We start from the raw sequence: 16329 nt of genomic DNA, 5'->3' as shown, positions 1-16329 counted from the left end.
ACCCAGAAATTATGAAGTTGTTAGTAAAGGTGGAACCTCAGCTGTTTCTCTTGGAGGCAGATATTTCACCACCCTTACTGGAAAGAACTTCTTCCTAACATCCAGTTTAAATCTCCCCTCTGCCAGCATAAACCCATTACTCCTCATCCTGTCATTACAAGACCTTGTCAATAGTCCCTCCCCAGTCTTCCTGGAGGCCCTCTTCAGATAATGGAAGTCTACTGCAAAGTCTCCTCAAAGCCTTCTCTTCTCCAGGCTGAAGAGCCCTAAATCTTGTAGCCTGTCCTCATAGCAGAGCTGCTGCAGCCCTCTGAGCATCTTCGTGGCCTCCTCTAGACTCACTTCAACAGTTCCATGTCCTTCTTGTGTTGGGGGCTCCAGATCTGCACACAGTACTCCAGGTGGGGTCTGATGAGAGCAGAGTAAAGGGGCAGAATCTCCTCCCTTGCCCTGTTGGCTACACTTCTCTTGCTGCAGCCCAGCACACAGTTGCTGTCTGGGCTGCATGTGCACACTGTTGGCTCACGTTGAGCTTTTAATCAACCCAGACCCCCCAGGTCATTTTCCTCAGGGCTGCTCTCCAGCCATTTGCCACCCAGCCTGTATCTGTGCTTGGGATTGTGCTGACCCAGGTGCAGAACCTTACACATGGCCTTGTTGAATTTCATGGCTGGGGCCTGCCTGTCCAGGAAAAATGTTTTCACAGGAGTGCTCAGCATTGAGTCACCAACCCTGGGTGTGTTTGAAATGTGATGTCTGAGGCTATGGTTTAGGGTGCACTTTGTAGAGTAGGATTATCAATTGGACTTGGTGATCCTGAGGCACTTTTCCAACTTGAATGTTTCTGGTTATGCTATGGAATGCAAATTCCATAGTGATAAGGCCCTGAGGCTCTGAGTTTTGCTTTCCTTAGGTGATTTTCAGGATGAAGATAACGCAGACAGATGCCTTATATTTAATCTTTATTTTTCATCCCATGTCTGAAAATTAATATCACTATTTGCATGCGAGGAAATAACTCTTGCAGTGGTGACAAATACTTCATTGACAGTGCCTTTTTCCCTAGGACAGTATGGTGGAGGTGGGCCATAACACTGTGTTCTAAGCACTAATAAGGAGGAGTTAAGATTGGGCTATTTCCTATCTTCATTACAGTTTTCATCACGAGTGTGAATTAATGAGCCATAATTTTCTTCTTCACTAAGGGCTTTTTCCACTACAGTGAGGACAGAAAGATTTTTATGATCTCTGTACTTACCATAACAATCTGTCTTGCTCTGACCTTTTTGGCAGTCTGTTTTGACTGACCTGTTTTAGAATCCCTTTGTGACAGACCTGCAGGGAAAGAGGTAGGTTGATGAGCCACAACGAACTCGGACAGCTAGAAAGGTCGTTGTAACCCAGCATGCTGAATATAAAGCCTGTTTACATTCTCTTGACTCATTCTGCAGTTTATGGAGCTGACAGTTCATGGAGTGGAGTAGCTTGTGCAGTAGCTTGTGTTCCTTGAGATACTGGTTGTGGTTTACACATTTGGTTCTGCCTTTGGCTTTTCTGTTTGACCCTGGGCAGAGCACTGGGGGTCAGTCCACATACCATGGAGGTCTAGTGCCAAAACTCCAGATAGTCTCATCAGGAACAGGACTGAGTCTTTGGTGCTCTTTGCCTGCTATCTTTTTCTTTTGCATCTAACAAGGTCCACACTTAGCTAATGCTGTTTTCTGTAGTAGAGTGGCTATTAATGCAAATAGCATTTGTTTTAAAGTTCAGCTCTTTTCTTTAGTCAGTCTTTTGGGTCAGGACAAGAAGGTAGTTTGCACTCAGTTTTGAAGGGAGGGGACTGACATACATATGCTTCTAATTTGTGTAGTGTTTACATTATACCAGATTTAAATAGAACCACTGTGATTAGGAAAGCTGTTTCATGTCCATGCTGTAAAATCATTCTTCCAGACCCTTCTTCTGCAGTGGCAGCGCTCACTATGTTCTTTGCAGAAGTGACTTTAGACAGCAGGTAGTGTCATCTCCAACTTCTGCTGTCATGCTGTCAGGGAAAGAATACTCCAACCAGGATTTGTTATTCTTGTCTCTTTTTTTTATTTATTAAAGCAAATAATTTTTTTCTTTCTTTGCCCTGTCTCTCTTTTTTTTTTTTTTGTAGGGGGTTTGTTTGGTTTGATTTTTAAACTGTCTTTTTGAGAGCACTGCATTGTGAACAAATGCAAACAATGGAATTAGTGTAAGTTTCAGCATAATGTGCACATTTATCGAAGCACTTATTTTTTTTCCACTATCATTCCTTTTATTACACCATCTCAGCTTTTCTTCCCCCTAGTTTCTGCTTTCGTTGCTTTGTTTCATCTGTAAATACCCAGGATACCTTATCCTGAAGATTTTGGTAGGTTCTCATCCTCCCAAGTCACAGATCCATGGATTGCATTGGATTGGAAGGAACCCTCAAAGGTCATCTTGTCCAACCTCCCCTGCAGTGAGCAGGGACACCTCCAACTACTCCCTTCCTCTTGTGCCCCCTCTGTACTCTACTTGACTCGACTCATTGAGAGTCAAGTTGTTATTTGTGACTAAAACTGATTTATGTATGTCAAGACTTGCATGCATAAACATGGAAACTGAGTTCCAGTGTATAACTGGTTTCTGTACACTAATGGAAATGGAAAACTCGCTTGAATGTGTTTCATAGAATCAACTAGGTTGGAAGAGACCTCCAAGATCATCCAGTCCAACCTAGCACCCAGCCCGAGCCAGTCAACCAGACCATGGCACTAAGTGCCTCATCCAGGCTTGTCTTGAACACCTCCAGGGACAGTGACTCCACTACCTCCCTGGGCAGCCCATTCCAATGCCAATCACTCTCTCTGTGGAGAACTTCCTCCTAACATCCAGCCTAGACCTCCCCTGGTACAACTTGAGACTGTGTCCCCTTGTTCTGTTGCTGGTTGCCTGGAAGAAGAGACCAACCTCCCTTTAAGTAGTTGTAGGCAGCAATGAGGTCACCCCTGAGCCTCCTTCAGGCTGCACACCCCCAGCTCCCTCAGTCTCTCCTTATAGGGTTTGTGTTCCAGGCCCCTCACCAGCTTTGTCACCCTTCTCTGGACACCTTCCAGCACCTCAACATCTCTCTTGAATTGAGGAGCAAAGTATATTGATGTGCACCAGCTTATGCTGAGAACTTCACCTATGTAAAACATCTTCCTTGTGTAGCACTGTGAAACCTGAATAAATTGTCACTTGCCCATATAGAACTGCAGACATTGGAGTAAACAATGAGTTCTCATGCTGTGGAACCACTCAAACCAGGGTGGAGTTGTAGAAGAGCTTTAAAGTAAGAGAAGAAACCTCAATCTCATTCTTCATTGCACTCTTAGACAAGTTTCTGGTCTGCATTATCTCTTGTGCAGCCTCATTGAATATAGTTCTTAAGTGGGTTCTTAGCAGGGAGCAGTTGTGTTAAGTTACGTCATCCTCTCCCATTCTGCATGAGAATTCTCCTGTGTCCTTCTGCGTTCTCATACTGTCAGCTGATGCATTTAAATGGCAGGTCAAACTGAAGTGTGGAGGATGCTCAATCTATCAGACATTTTGAGGTGTCTGCAGGTGTTTTATAGCTGATAGCATGGAAATGCTAAAGATTTAATTGCCTGAGTGTGTAACAAGAACAGGAAATGACACAGTGGCAATTCATTTTCTCTGTGAATACATTGGAAACACAGGCTGCAGCAACCTTAATTAGATTTTCAGTTAAACATTTTTAGCAAGGGTGGGAAGTTCAGCTAATTGAATCTGTTCTAATTTCCAGCCTCCTGTTTGTCTTTTTTTTTTTGGTCTTTGTTTTGGGAGATATTTCAAGAAACAGCTCTCATTGTTCTCTGCTCATTGCACTATGTGGTGACAGATGGTAGGCAACATGCTGATGTGTGAGGTAGCTACACGTAATCCATAGGAGCTCCCACCTGTCTTCATTATAATGAAACTGAACTGGATCCACTCCAGTGACTTGTGACTGCCTTCCCTTTCCCCTCTGCTACAAGTCTCCATCCACTTTAATATGAGAACAAGTTTGTTGTCTGTTAATGATGCCACAGACATTTATTGCAGTGAACTATAGAAAGTCTAAAAGAAAAGTGGTGGTGTGCCCTGAAGAGGTGGAGGTTGAAATAATCACTGGGGTTTAGGATCCCTGCAGTCAGTGATTTTTATTTTTCACCTTTTTTATTCCTTCCTCTGTTTCTCCCTCTGTGTGTCTGGCTCCTGAGTACCAGTTACTGCACAGACACCTTGTTTTGGTACCTGTCAGTACATTAACTTCAAATGTGAGTTCTCCCCCAGAGAGTCGTAGTGACAACTGCTTTTAAAGGTTAGAGTATATTGAGGTCAACATAAAAAGTTAGCATTTAAAGGTGTTATGATGTGTTTCGAATGACACCTCTCTAAACAACTGAGTCCTATCATAATTTACCTGCATGCTTCATATGTTCTCAGTAGACAGTAAGCAGTAGCCAGCTCTGTACTGGCTACAAGATTACTGCCTGAAGCCTGTAGTGGATGTTTTGGCAGTTTCTGTAGATCTGAATGATACCATACTCTGAGCAAGTATTTCCTAGATATTCTGTAGTTCAAGATGCTTTGGATGCTGAACTCACAGATTTTGAGAGTCTTTCTAGTTAAACTGATGCCAGAAGTATTCATGAAAGGAGCTTCTGAGAAAAATGGTCTTTGTGCCTGACTTTTTCTTAGAGTTAGAAACCTATTTTGAGATACACATGCAGTCTACTTCAAGGTCTGCATAATTCATATTTCATTTAAAATGTTTCATGTGGCATTATGCCAAATTTCCATGACCTGGGAAGAGAGTACAAATGTGAAAAGACCTGCAGATTCTCAAGAGGTCTTTCCCAAGTGCAGAAGCTTGCTAGGCTGCTTAACTGAGCTGTGCTTGTGGCTCTTGAGTCTTTAATTTATCATTAAAGGGAGGGGTTGTATTTCAAAGGGCAAATAACAGATCTGTGTGCCTTTGGATAGCTTGTGATTTGGAGGGGAAAGAGAGAAGTGAATATCAGCTGAACACACTGAAAGTGGAGCTGACTTGGAGTCGTCGTCCCTGGGGCAGTTCAAGGCAAGGTTGGATGTGGCACTTGGTGCCATGGTCTAGCCTTGGGCACTGTGGTAAAGGGTTGGACTTGATGATCTGTGAGGTCTCTTCCAACCTTGGTGATACTGTGATACTGTGATAATGGACATTCTGTCCCCTCTGCAAACTGCATAGAATCAGTCAGGTTGGAAGAGACCTCCAAGATCATCCACTCCAACCTATCAACCAGTGCTGTCCAATCAACCAGACCATGGCACTAACTGCCTCATCCAGTCTTTTCTTCAACACCTCCAGGGACGGTGCCTTCACCACCTCCCTGGGCAGCCCATTCCAATGTCAATCACTCTCTCTGGCAAGAACTTCCTCCTAACATCCAGCCTATACTTTCCCTGGCACAACTTGAGACTGTGTCCCCTAGTTCTGTTGCTGATTGCCTGGGAGAGGAGACCAACCCCACCTGGCTACAGCCTCCTTTCATGTAGTTTTCAGGTAGTAATTTCTATTATTAAAGTTCAGACAGCTTTTCTCAATGATATTCCCATGCTCCTCTGAGCTGCTCATCATGAGAAAAGACAACAGTCCTCCAAGGAGGGGCTCCCAACCACCCTTCCACCTTCTTCCCACCCCTCTACCTTACCCCAGACCTTGCCTTACGTTCAAGGTGAGTTTGGAGGATCAGCCAGGGGAGTTAGAAAGCAGAAGGATTAGTCAGGCAGAGAGAAGTGCAGCCCCAAAGCCAGAGAGCAAACTCTGTTATCTATGTTTATGTTCTTGCTTTTATACATCTCAGCAAGCCTATGAGTGAAGTAGACATCAGCATTGTTTCCTTTTCACAGCCTATAGTCTAATTCCTCTCACTAAGATATCCCAGCTAGGCTCAAACTTGCACAGGAAGTTGCAAATCTTCAGGGAGCTTGCATCTGGGCATGGGCTTGAGTATCTGTGATCAGGAATGAGCTTCCTGCCGACTTCACTTAAGGGCTTGTGGTTACTATGTGTTCATCAGATACTGCAGCTTTTCTCTCATAAGGAACAAGGAGTAAAGAGAGGTCACAAATCCAGGCACTGTTTGATTTGATCTCCAAATTAAAAAGTAATATTAACGAATTAATTATTTGAGCACTGAGTCAAAAGCATCTAAAATACTATCCTAATTAGTGAATTATGTTAATAGTTAAAAAATAGTACAGCTTAGTCATAGTTCTAGAATGTGCTAATTCAAGTGTAAACCAAACTCATCAGTGTACGTTTGCTTTTCTCTGTACCATTTGTAGTTGGACAGAGTTAACATGACAGGGAACACTGTACCATAAAGGAGGCTGTAGACTAAAACTTGACCAGTAGAAAGTTGTCTGTGAAACTACTTTTCTGGCAACTTGAATATTAAACAGAAGGTAAGTGAGCAAAAGTATAATGGTTACTGCGCTGAGTTGAAGGACCACTAGTGGTCTGTGAATCCCTCTTTCTGCTTTGCATGTTAACACCTGCACACAAAGGGCTAACAGTTGGGAAGTGTTTTGTGAAATTTCAATTAAAAGGTTATTTTCAATGGTGTTTGGAAAAAAATCTGTTAGCTTTCTTTAGAGGGTAAGAGTGCTTCACCAAGTTGTGAAATTCTCCATGATTACTCTGTGCAAGTGTTATCTCACTGAAAGTGATGAGCCCTTCTGGGATGTTGCTCCTTTGAATACCAATTTTAGTTGCATTTTTCCCCCTCACTTTTAATTTTTTTTTCCCAGGGAGAAGTGTCTCCTTCCTCTACAACTGGCTCTGGAATCGAAAAGCATGAAGCTGGCCCAACAGGCTCTAGCAGGGATGCAGGTATGGCTTTAGAGTGGGAGTCTGTTAAGCAGGCAGTGGTCATCAAGGAAATCAGAGTTTTACTTTTGAGAATCATTGAAGAAAAGGTATCTGTCCTCAGCTGGGCCTAGCAATAATGTTTGTGTAACAGTGTTCAGATGTTAGGGTGCAAGTGCTGATTGGTGATTCTCTGGAAGCTAAAAATGTTGTGCACTTAGGTGGGGAATTCCAGGCATTCAGTGTTGAAATGGAGATACACTCATCTTTGTGTGGCCTTGTGCTGCTTTCAGTAAACCTTACCACTGCTAAACATCTTAGCAAGATGACTCAGTTTGGGGTCTGTTTTCTTTGATTAGAAGAGAGCACTGCAGTGCTTGAAGGATGGAGAGCTTAATAAAGGATCTGGGAGATGCATTATCTGTGTGAGAACTTTCCAGGCTTTTTTGTACACTGAAAAAAGTAGGAGTAGCTCTGATTTGGAAGGTTAAGAAGTTTCAAAGAAAACATCAATGAAGCACAGACAACAAAAACATTTGAGTTTGACAGGATAAAACCTAAAGCAATTCACCTGTCTTTTAATTGGACACATGAGTATGTATCAGTCAATACTTATCACTAGGGAAGTGCCAGTTGTGGACATGCCAGTACACTGCTGGGGTGTAAACTGCATGCCACCATTCCCCAAAGAGAAGTTTCTCCCTTATAGGGCAAATATGAAGTTATTTTGGGAGTGTAAGGGTGTAGCTATCTGCATCCAGCATATAAAGTGTTAGGCATTTGTTTAGGGAGTACTCCATGTTGGGGTACAATGTGGTTGTAGGAGGATCTGACTGAGGATAAGAGGTACCTTTCAGAAGATTCCTGTAGTCTTTTGGCTCTGCCAGAATTCACATACCACCTTCTTGCAGCCTTGGTCCCACTCTGAGATCCTGTGCCCTGTATTTCAGATTGTGAAAGGCAGGGAGTGAAGGTTGTTCTTAGAATGAAATCAGCAGTAGGCTAGTGGGGCTTGGAACATACCTCTCCTCCTGTAACAGTGGAAGTATGCTTGTCAGGTAAACATCATAAAGCAATGATGTGAACAGTGGAGGAATTATGAATGACCAACTGTCCATTCTAGTATAACTTCCTTGGGAACACTCAGAAGACAAAAATTACCTTTTTACTCTTGTAACTTGCTGTACCTACACTTGAGTTCTGTAAGAACTCTAATTGCAGAGATGTGGATTTGCAGCATGGTACAATGGAAGCCTACAATAAGGAATCCAGGCAACAATAGATTTCTTCATCTGCATTTCTGATATGTGAAGTTTTATGAAGGAAGAAAAGGCATACTGTGCAGTTAATGCTACAGGGGTTAAAAAATAGGATAAAAGACAAAAATTAGTTCAAGTATAAGCTGAATTTCCCCAAATTAGGTTGCAGGTTCACAGAATGCTGGAGATTAGCAGGGATCTCCAATCATCATCTGGTCCAACCCATTTGATCAAGTAGTCACCTAGAGGAGGTCTCCCAGGAGGACCATGCCCAGTGTGCTAGTTTGATGCTAGCTAGAATGTTTTGGTGAGAACTAGATTACAGGCTGTGAAAGAGAAGCAATGGTGATATCTACTTCACTCATAGGCTTGCTGAGAGGTATAAGAGCAAGAATCCAAACATAGATAAGGGAGTTGCTTTCTATGTGGGCTGTGGGCTGTATTTCTCTCTAACCTCACCTTCCGTCTCTCTGATTAATCCATCTGCTTCCTAACCCCCCTGACCAACCCTCCATTCTTCCTTGGGGCACAAGGCAACGTCTGGGGTAAGGTAGAGGGGTGGGAGGAAGGTGAAAGGGCGTTTGGGAGCCCCTCCTGGGGACTCAGGTTTCTGGGAGGGCTGTTGTGTTTCTATGTTACCTTTAACCTTGTCTATTTCTGTCTATAACTGTATATACTGTAAATATCTGCTTCTATATTGTGCTAAGCTGTAAATATAAAGCTTCATTCAATTTCCAGAGCTGGCTGAGTCTAGTCTGGGTGATTTGCAAAGTGGGGAGGGCAGGTAACACTCAAACCATCACTCCCAGGTGGGTTATGAATATTTCCAGGGAGAAATACTTCACTGCCTCCCTGGGCAACCTGTGCTAGTGCTGTTATCCTTATAGTAATGTGCTTCCTAGAAAGTTCAGAGGGAACTTCCCATGTTTTGGTTTGTGGTCATTGCTTCTTTGTTTTCACTGTGCACCGCTGAAAAGAGCCTGTCTCTTTGCACCCTCCCTGCAGATATTTGTATACATTGATAGGACCCTCCTTGAGCCTTCTCCAGACTAAACAATTCCAGCTCTCTCAACCTTTCACAGAATCACACAGAAACGTTTGGGTTGAAAAAGATGACCAAGTCCAGCTGGTATCTTTACAAGGTGCAGACCCTAAACCATTGCCCCAAGCACCACATCCAAATGACTTTTAAAGACATCCAGGGTTGGTGACTCAGACACCTCTTTGGGCAGCCCATTCCAATGCCTGACCACTCTTTCTGTGAAAACATTTTTCCTAACATCTAGTCTAAACCTACCCAGTTGCCTCTTGATGTCATTCTCTCTTGTTCTATCACAAATTAGCAGTGAGAGAAGACCAGCACCAACCTCTCCACAACATCCTTTCAGGTGGCTGTAGACAGCAATGAGGTCTCCCCTCAGCCTCCTCTTTTTCAAACTAAACAGCCCCAGCTCCTTCAGTCACTCTTCATAAGATTTATTCTCCAAAGTTATTTTCCTCATGAGTGAGCTGCTCCAGTTGCTTCATTGTTTTAGCAGCCCTTTGCTGGGCTTCACATAGCTCCATATTTCTCATGTTATTTTCCTTGCAAAATGAGTTAAATCTCACCAAGCTGTGCAGTGCAGAAACACTTAACATGTGGAAAATTCTTTAAAATGTTGTGAGTGAACCCTGATCAGCACTAGTTTGAGGCCAGGATACAAGCTTCATGTTTTTTTCTGTTGTTGTATTTCTGGTTTTGAGGGAAGGATGCAAGGGTTCCATCCTCTCATGGCTCCTAAAATGTTAAGAGGTTTTGCTGAAGGCATGACTTGCAGTGGTTTGTAATCTCTGCTGTCAGTTACCAATGTCTGTGTTCTTCTGGACACTGGAGGAATGGGGTGGGGGAAAGATAATACCAGAATTGCAGCTGATTTAAAAGGTGTTAACTGTCCCCTCATGATGGCACAGATCTGCCAGGTACTTTTGCATTCCACATGGCTGTATTCTGTATTGCTGGGTCAGCTTGAAATTTGTACATAGAAAACATAGTCACCGTAGTACTAAGCACTAGTAGATTTAGGTGTGGTAGTTTACATCAGAACTGGGCAGAGGGTGTTTTTCTCAACCACTCCATTGCCATTATCTCTCTGCAGAAGCTGCTGTCTGATGAGAGGTTCGTATCCGTGGAAACAGACTCAGATGAGAAACAGTTGCTTAATCAGATGCTGAATGCTGTCAAAGTGACTCCTTCCCTCAATGAAGACCTGCAGGTTGAAGTGATGAAGGTTAGTGTTTCACACACATCAGTGCTTCCAGCAGAGGCTGCATGACTTAATGCTGGGGTTAGCAAACAAATTAGCTGTTTCCTGGGAAATTTTCACTTTAGGACAGTATTTGATTCCCTCCTTCCTGCTGTCAGCTGTTTTCATCTCTACTTAGTTTGTGAATCCTTGGGTTAAAAAGAAGATAAATTATATCAGTGCATATATTTTTATCAGATAATTTAGTCAGTGCACTGGTGGACCCAGTTTTAGCAAACTGTAAAAGGACCATCAACTTATTCCATAGGGATCCAGGGACAAATGATTTGTAGATGTGGATGTTTGAGAGTTGGGCTGTTCAGGTTTGTATTTTGGATTGTGTGCACATAGGTGCTTTTTAGGTTTTAGCTGTATGTTCTCTTTGTAAAATGATAATGATGGAGCATGATTTGTTTAGTCACCAAAATGTCCTTGGACTAGTGCATAAGAAAAATAACTGTTTCATATATTCAGCAAAAACTTCCATTTCTAGAAATGCTTTATCCCTCTCCTGTGTGTCAGGAAGCTCAGTTGCCAGGAGGTACTGTTTTGGAGGGGTGGTGCTGTCAGATTTACTTGTTATGTCATTGGGTTGGTTGTATGCCTTGTCAGTACTGCCACAAAAATGTGGCTTCTGATAACTGTGTCATTTGTGTGAAGCAATATGTTGGTGGGTAGTTCTCAGGTGTTTGGGTGTAAGATCTGTACTACAGAGTTTGTTGTGCTGTAGCTGATCATCGGTCAGAATGATTTTGGAGCAAACCTGGTGATCCTTTTTGCATGTTCATTTTACCTAGTACTGATTGACATGTTTGGATCTGCTGCTTGACTGTCCTTTAGGTCTGAGTGCATAGGTTAGGTATTTTATTTCTTTCTTAGGCTGTGCATCCTTGTTATAATGAGTATGTGTTATCCACTCTGCAGCTGTTCTGTACTAGCTATACTTTTTGCCACTGTAGAGTACCTGGGTGCAGTACACACCCAGTGTCAGAACATGCAGAGGGGTTAGCATAGCAGCAGAAAAAAGGGAGGAGTATTTGTGTGGACTGCTACGTGGTTTATGGGAGCAGCTTTCTGCCCAAGTACAGGCTGAACTGGTGACACCTAGTTGTGCATTCCTAACCCAGTGTGCCTCTTTCCTACCTCTTCTGTCTCTACTGTGGGAAAGAGGAAGAGCTAAGAAGCAGCACTACTGAATCAGCAGGTCTCTCTTGGGATGCAGGAATTTTGTGCAAGGCACTTTTTTATCTGCTGGAGTGTAACAGATTCATAATTTGCTCACACACAGTTACATTGAAAGCCATGAGATACATCTGTGATGCATTGCTCTCACACTGAGAATAATGTGAGCACTGTGTTTCGCTACAGTTATGAGTAGATGTTGTCTTGATATGTGAGAAGCACAAGAAAACCGAAACACTAAACCAAGTCAAACCCTAAGATTTTCTTTATGTATTCTCACACACAAATAGTAGCTCAGTTCCAGTTTAAGCACAAAAGAGGAATATTGTCTTTATTCCATTGAGTGAAATTTTGATGTACAAATCCTTTTCTGGCTAAAAACACAGCAAAATCCTTGTATGGTGAAAATCTGGCTACATCTTTGTCCTTAGATCAAAGCAAAATGTATGTTTTGATTCAAATATTTTGAGAGAACAGAAGGAGAAAACATACTGTAATAGGTAGAGTTACAATTCAGGCTTTAAAGCTCTACCCTGCCTAAAAGTCAAATCAAATCTTTTTGCATCGTAACCTGAAGCTTACAGACCACTGCAGCACTTGGAAATGTTACAGCTAAGGCAGCTCTTGACTGGATGGCTAAGGCCTTTTGAGGATTTTTCAAGCAGCTGGTCTCAGCAGTGGGTTTGTATCCTTGGATCTGCTAAAATGTGTCTTCAAGACAGTATATGATTGTATGTTAGGCTGTGTTATTGCTTCTGAGGAGATTAAATGCTTCTTTATCTGGTGCAGATTTTAGGCTCTCCTGAGTGTGAGCAGGTTTGTGTGAAACTGGGTCAGCAGTGATACTTGCCTGGTTCTGTGTGATTTGCTGCACAGTTGCAGCAGTCTTCTAGGTATTAAGAATGCAGCCTTCAAAGATAAGAGAAGAGCTTTTCACCATTCAAAATAGGTGTGAAAATAGAGGTGCAGGATTACAGACTTCACTGTAAGTTGCTGGCATGTGAGTACCTAAATCACATAAATGTGTTTGCTGGGTTTTTTATTTTTGTATGTGGGTTTTTTTGGTAGTTTTTGTTGGTTTGGGTTTTTTAGTTTTTAATTCTGTCCAAAATATCTCTTCTTGTTCCCAGTCAATGTACACCAGAGAACCACACTTCACATGTTATCAGACAGGAGAACAAAACCAGCGTGGCAACTTAAGGGGCCAGGGCTGGGGACTGTGCTGGAATGCATTATGGGCAGCCAGAGGAGATTTTTGCTGCCCAAATGCAAGTCTTGCTCTCACTAATACCTCTCTCTCTCTCTCTTTGCTAGATTGTGTATCTCTTACCCTCTTTATAAACTTTCAATTCAATTGGAATTTTACTTTTTGTAGTAAGTATTAATCTAAACTCCAGATTAAGGATTGCTGCCAGTATCTCCAGTTCTTAACACCAGTTGGGAAATGACACCTTTCTTTTACTTGTTTCATGTAGTGTGATTATGTGGGGAAATTCTCCTGCTGAATTTCCAGAGTAGAAGTGATACTCTGAAATTATGTTTAACTTTTTGCAGGACATCTTTACTATTGGGTAATTCTTAGGTCAGCAACAGTTTTGTGTTGGAAAGAAGACAGTGGTCTTTTTAGTGAGGAAGGAGAAAAGACTATGGCTTTTCTGTGATCTAAATGAACACCTGGACCAAACACAGGTGTATTAACTGCATTTGATGTCCCACTTAGTAAAGCAAGCTGTCTCTGGAGTATAAATTTTGCATTCAGACTTGCATGTTATTGATATACTGAGCCTAGTATTTCTTTAGGAACACTTATTTCAACAACTGTGCTGTTTGTTTATTCTCTGTTTCATCCTGGGCACTAAACTGAGGTTATTTAGGTGCTTTAAATCATACTAAAAGAAACCAGGTAATCCAGAAAGTGTGACCAGAGGGAGCAGTGTATCTAACGTAAGGCCACTTTGGCATCATCTTTGCTGTTGCCATAATACTTTTGCTGTCACACTGAAATGCCTTCTAATATATGTATTACCAGTTTGTGTTTTGCTTATGCTCAGCTGACTGTGCCAAGGGAATGGAAAATCACACAAGCATGCAATGCCTTGTCAGTCTCTTTGTATTACATCACTTGCAGCATTGTAGTTCCACATGGAGTAATTAAATATTTTCACTTGCATGTTTTGTGTATTTGTACATGTTCTTGTGAAGGAAGGCATAATCAAATTCTGTCTTTTGTCAGTGAGGCACCAAAGTGAGTCACTGCCCAATTTATCTGACTGCAGACATAGAGGAAGCGATGATTCAACGCTTACCTTAGATGCACACAGTCATGCAACGTGGCTGGCCCAGAAGTGGGAAGGATTTTTTGTGTGACACAAAGACATGTTACAGTTGATGCAAGAATGCTGAGAAGTAGGGACATTTTGTTGAACTTAAGTGCTGTACTGTCCAGCAAACAGTGTGCTGCAGGAAGGGGACTGGATATGAATATCATGGGTTTGGATTTGATTGTGGAGTAAGGGGATCTGGATTTTTGTCCTGGTTTGATGCTTTTAAATTCTGTCTTTATATAATTGAAGTACTCGTTCTTCATGCAGTTAGACTTTTGCTTGCAGGAAAACATACATTATTGGCAAAAGCACTATCAGGTATGGGCAAATCAGCAGTGGAAAAGGAAATTATTAATTAATACCTTAAGAGGGGTTGTCAAGAAGATGGGGTCAGTCTCTTTTCACTGGAGCCTAATGATAGAACAAAGGGTAGTGAACCCAAACTGGAGCACAGCACTGCCTCAACACGAGGGCAAACTTCTTTACTGTGAGATGATGGAGCACTAAAACAGGCTGCCCAGAAAGGCTGTGGAGTCTCCTTCTCTGAAGAGATTCAAAACCCAGTTGGAAGTGTTCCTGTGTGGTTTGCCCCAGGTGAACCTGCTTTGGCAAGGGGGTTGGGCTGAGTGGTCTCCGGAGGTGCCTTCCAACCCCTACCATTCTGTGATTCTATGATAACTTCTGTATTTGGCTCCCTTTTGGCCTCAACAGTTCTGCAATTTTTACTTTCTTTTTTGTTTCTTTGTTTCTGGAAAATTTTCATTGGTAACCCTTACCAGTTTCTCCAGGAAAGGCTCCTGGAAGATCTAGGATTTATCTTTAAACTTAACTGTGATGTGAAAGCAGATGAAACCAAATGTGAAGTGGGTAAACAGAAAGAATCCAAAATAACAAGGACTGGTTTTGTTTGTTGTTTTATTTTCCTTCCCTCTCACTAATGGTGTGGTAACTTTCATTTCTGAGTTGACAACCTCCTTAATAATGCAGTACCTTTCTCTCTAACTGTGATAATGTTATCAAATACCAACGACAACAACATATTTTAATGAATAATTGTGTCTTGGTTCTAGTTTAAATTTTCCAGAGACTCAAATCAACTTATAGGATGCCTTTCCCTCTTCCCCCTTCCTTCCCAAGGAAAAGGAATTAGATGTAGAGAGGATAAGGTAAAGTACACCCAAATAAATAGTCTCACTTTGATTTGGAAGTTAAAAGAAGAAAAAAATTAACAATAAATAACAGGTATTTGAGGTAGGGAAGTTACAAAAGGTACAGGGAAGGGAAAACAAGATACAAGATACATAAATACAACCAGATTTGATGGCAGTGGTTTTGTCCACCTTGTGGGTTATGGCCACGTGGTAAAACAAAGAGTAGCAGGAAAAGGATGGTGATGCTGGCAAGCAGGGCGGCAGGGTGAGAGAGAGAGAGAGAGAGAGAAAGAGGAAGTTCCTCTGGTTTTTATAGGGAGGCTAGACAGGAATTGTGGGGGGGCTAACCACCACACCTGGTAGTGTTCAGACCCATCCCCAGGGAGGGGTGAGTGAGACCTGGGGTTAGGGTCAAGAGCACTCCCCCAGGAGGGTTAATGCTTTACAAATTGCAAATTAATAGATGAGTCCTCACCCAGAAATAAGCTCTCCAGATGCACCATAGGTAATGGGTACTGACACTAAACAAGTTAGTTTTGAAAAGAAAGGTATGATCTATCTTGTAGAATTGCCCTTTCTTCTGCTGTTCTTTGTTTTCTTCAGTCAGAGATAAAGTTGTGTTGTGTAATCCAGCACATCAGTTCAATCCTTGCCCAGATTTCCCAGCTAGCAAGGAAAAAAACTTTCAAGTGAGAATAACTTAACCTATTATGAAGAAAACTCTGGTTTCTGATCTGATTTGTTTTTGAATATTTAGTCTTTATTGCATTATTATAACACACCTGGTGTTCTTTGAAATAAGACAAGAATTTCCTGCAACTAGAAAATGCTCTTCCAAAGATACTTGAGAGAGAGAAGACTCTTCTAATCCCCATTATTTTACATATTGTTCATGTTGAACAGCGATTTCATTTATTCCCTTGCATGTATCATAATATCATCGGGGTTGGAAGAGACCTCACAGATCATCAAGTCCAACCCTTTACCACAGAGCTCAAGGCTAGACCATGGCACCAAGTGCCACGTCCAATCCTGCCTTGAACAGCTCCAGGGACGGCGACTCCACCACCTCCCCGGGCAGCCCATTCCAGTGTCCAATGACTCTCTCAGTGAAGAACTTTCTCCTCACCTCCAGCCTAAATCTCCCCTGGCACAGCTTGAGGCTGTGTCCTCTTGTTCTGGTGCTGGCCACCTGAGAGAAGAGAGCAACCTCCTCCTGGCCAC

At 42.3% G+C, this 16329-nt stretch overlaps 1 protein-coding gene across 1 annotated transcript in view; it reads left to right on the top strand.

Moving 5' to 3' along the window:
- ARFGEF3 (ARFGEF family member 3) overlaps positions 1-16329 on the top strand; it is a 104740-nt gene that overhangs the window by 11344 nt on the left and 77067 nt on the right. Inside the window, exons 3-4 of the mRNA XM_064169355.1 lie at positions 6850-6931; positions 10302-10433. Coding sequence (XP_064025425.1) covers positions 6850-6931; positions 10302-10433 — 214 coding nt within the window. The remainder of the gene's footprint in view (positions 1-6849; positions 6932-10301; positions 10434-16329) is intronic.

The sequence above is a fragment of the Pogoniulus pusillus genome, chromosome 31 (genome assembly GCF_015220805.1).
Source record: "Pogoniulus pusillus isolate bPogPus1 chromosome 31, bPogPus1.pri, whole genome shotgun sequence".
Taxonomy (NCBI): Eukaryota; Metazoa; Chordata; class Aves; order Piciformes; family Lybiidae; genus Pogoniulus; species Pogoniulus pusillus.
This window is presented reverse-complemented; position numbering and strand designations above follow the sequence as displayed.